This window comes from Phallusia mammillata, chromosome 8 (assembly GCF_965637545.1).
Source record: "Phallusia mammillata chromosome 8, kaPhaMamm4.hap1.1, whole genome shotgun sequence".
Taxonomy (NCBI): domain Eukaryota; kingdom Metazoa; phylum Chordata; class Ascidiacea; order Phlebobranchia; family Ascidiidae; genus Phallusia; species Phallusia mammillata.
Genome location: NC_137259.1, coordinates 12,676,699 through 12,679,386, shown reverse-complemented (window position 1 = coordinate 12,679,386; position 2,688 = coordinate 12,676,699). Strand labels below are relative to the sequence as shown.

Here is a 2,688-nt window from a genome sequence, read left to right as displayed (position 1 = left end):
CTCAGGTGTTTGCATTAGTCATTTATTGCATCACAATCAACAGATCAAATGCATTTATTCGCGAACAATAAGAAAGTCATTGATACTTTTAGTAATGTCTGTGACGTAACAAACGATGTTTGGATTTTTATGCGCCTTGCAAAACTAGATGTAGTTAATCTTACATGTTGTTGCGGAAAATATTGTATTAAATTAACTTTCAACCCACGGGCCCGAGTTTGGTGACTTCTGATTCACATAATTCCCCTCTTACCGGTTAAGAACCACTGGACTAGGAAATAGGCGCCGAGTAAGCGGTGGCGAGGTGGCGCCGCCACCTTGGGTTTGTAAAGCACGGTGGCGGCCACCGTGGATATTTTGATTTCTTTGTAGCGGTATAATATCGTAACATCTGACGAAATTTGGGAATAATTTTGCTTTTAAACAAGTATGCTGGCATAAAAGCAACAAAACTGCAACCTGTTTTGGTTAGTGCTTTATGACGTCAAACACACAATTGTTGGCAGTGAATGTATGGCCTGTATTGTGTATTTGTGTATAATGCGATTGTACTGTAATAAATCGTTCTTTTAGGTGATACAAGAGCAACAACTTGACGAAACATTTTCTAAACGTTGCTAAACCAATAATAACGTTAAAGCAATGTGTTTCAAATGAACATTAGTTTAAAAAATTTTGGCAAACGTTGCATTCTATTGAAAGTTTATTGTGCTTTGAGTTGGAGCTCGTTTGGTTCCACGCATTAGTGCAAAAAAGTGACGTCATAATTTACGTCCGCCACCTTGCAGTTTTGTAAAACTCGGCGCCTATGCTGCATGGTTACAGCAGTGTTTCCTCCAGTCTTACGACAAGGGTGCATAGCGTTTCGCCTTTCGGGCTCATCATTAATTCTCAAAAACTAACGGCCGCCACTGTGTCCACTGGTACCAAATAACGATTGACTGCTCGATATGACCATCCAGATGAGTTTATATTAAGGTAAGCCACGGTTACCAGGTTTTATAAACATGTATATAGCCGCATGTGTGGGTTGATGTTTTGCAACCATTTGTCAAATAAAACAGAAATTAATTTTTTGAAGGGTGTACTGATGACAGGGTTGGAAAATTTCACACGAGCTGTTACCCTCTTCACCCCAAGAATTGTTTAAACTTATTTTTAGATTTTATTTCATATTGCCCCTTTTCATATTGAGAAATAAACACAGCAAGAATAAAATCAAGAATACAATACCAGACTTGAAACATGCTTGAAACAAAACGGATACCTGATTTTCATCTTAGGAATAAGCTAAGTAATTGGTAATACATGTTCTTTTACTTGCAACAACAGACAAATATGAAAATAATGCCTATTTGCCCAAAAATGGTGCTTGATAACGAGGCATTTTCACCTTCTGAAAAGCAATGCCATTTACAGACACACTGAATGCAATAGGTTTGGAAAGTGTGCAATTTGTTTTAACTTGTAGATTGTGGAAGTGAGTAGTTCACATGCAGTTCTGGCTTTACGTCAAATACAAGGTCCAGAATTCTGTCAATTACTTTTTGCTTGTTTATAGCTGCTTGCTCCCCGAGTTGTTGAATCACCATTTCTCTGTGCTGGTCCATTTGAACCTTCACATCATCACGTGAGCCAAGAATCTAGATACAAAATGTGCCAAAATTGTCATGCATACATATAAACAGGATTTGTTTACATTAATTCCACCACTGTAACAAAGCAGGCACAACAAAGATGACTTATTAATTGTTAACCATTACTACTATATCAGTATATTCCACTCCTTTTTAACAAATTTTATTTATCTAGTACATTGGATTCCCGGTCTTTGTAGCCTTGTTCGATTTGATTCCTGTAAGTGTCAATTTCCACTTTTGCTTCTTCTTTTGCTGCTTTCAGACGTTTTGCTTTAGCTGCAAAAAAATGAATGACAAAAATCAAAAACACAAATGATGTTCACAAAAATGTTATGACCAATTATTGTGCTAATTGTGGCCTTATTCACAAATTGTGTGGCCCATAAAAAGCTAGTATGTGTAAAACTTTGTCATAAACAATAGTTCATCATGTTACTCCACTTTTACCTTTTGTCACAAAAAATAATTATTCTTACCTTTTCGGGCTTCCCCAACCTTTTCTGATGCTTTCTTCTCAGCTACCAAAAGTTGCTGAATTCCGGGTGTTTGGCTTGCCATTTCAACCACAGTTTAACCGACTAATACACAACTGATTGCAGTGGCAAAACAAATTACTGAAAGTTTCACTTCGGAAAAGTCAAGTCTTGTGACTTGCAAAACATAATTACCTAACGTAGCACGTAGATGTACAACCGAACCAACCGTCGTAAAAAATATTTTGTTTAGAATTTGTAAAGCAAAATTCGCGTAAAATATGATATTACTGATTTTTTTACAATTTAAAATTTTAAACAAACAACCTTTGAAACAACAGATAAAAAAGATACAAGTTAAAACATTGTGTGCTTTTTTCGCTGCCGTTATTTGTTCAACTTTTTCAGTCATTTGACAAAAAAACAGTGGTAACCGGTATAGTTGGTCCCTGGTTACTTTTCACCCCACGTATTCGGCAGCCAACAAACTTTTTTAAATTAAGTTTCAATCCGCCTGATAATAATAATGTTTGCGTAGTTTTTATGTGCCAAATTTTGGATGTTGACAGGTTTTT

The 2,688-nt window shown here is 36.2% G+C and overlaps 1 protein-coding gene across 1 annotated transcript; it reads right to left on the bottom strand.

Moving 5' to 3' along the window:
* Nucleotides 1-1,142: 1,142 nt before the first annotated feature.
* Nucleotides 1,143-2,326, bottom strand: LOC145205369 (V-type proton ATPase subunit G-like). Its single transcript, XM_080078068.1, has 3 exons — nucleotides 2,117-2,326; nucleotides 1,816-1,916; nucleotides 1,143-1,643 (listed from the first exon to the last, which is right to left on the bottom strand). Exons 1-3 carry the CDS (start codon nucleotides 2,196-2,198, stop codon nucleotides 1,461-1,463), a joined length of 366 nt encoding a protein of 121 aa, XP_079934194.1. The 5' UTR covers nucleotides 2,199-2,326; the 3' UTR covers nucleotides 1,143-1,460.
* Between the last annotated feature and the right edge of the window lie 362 nt (nucleotides 2,327-2,688).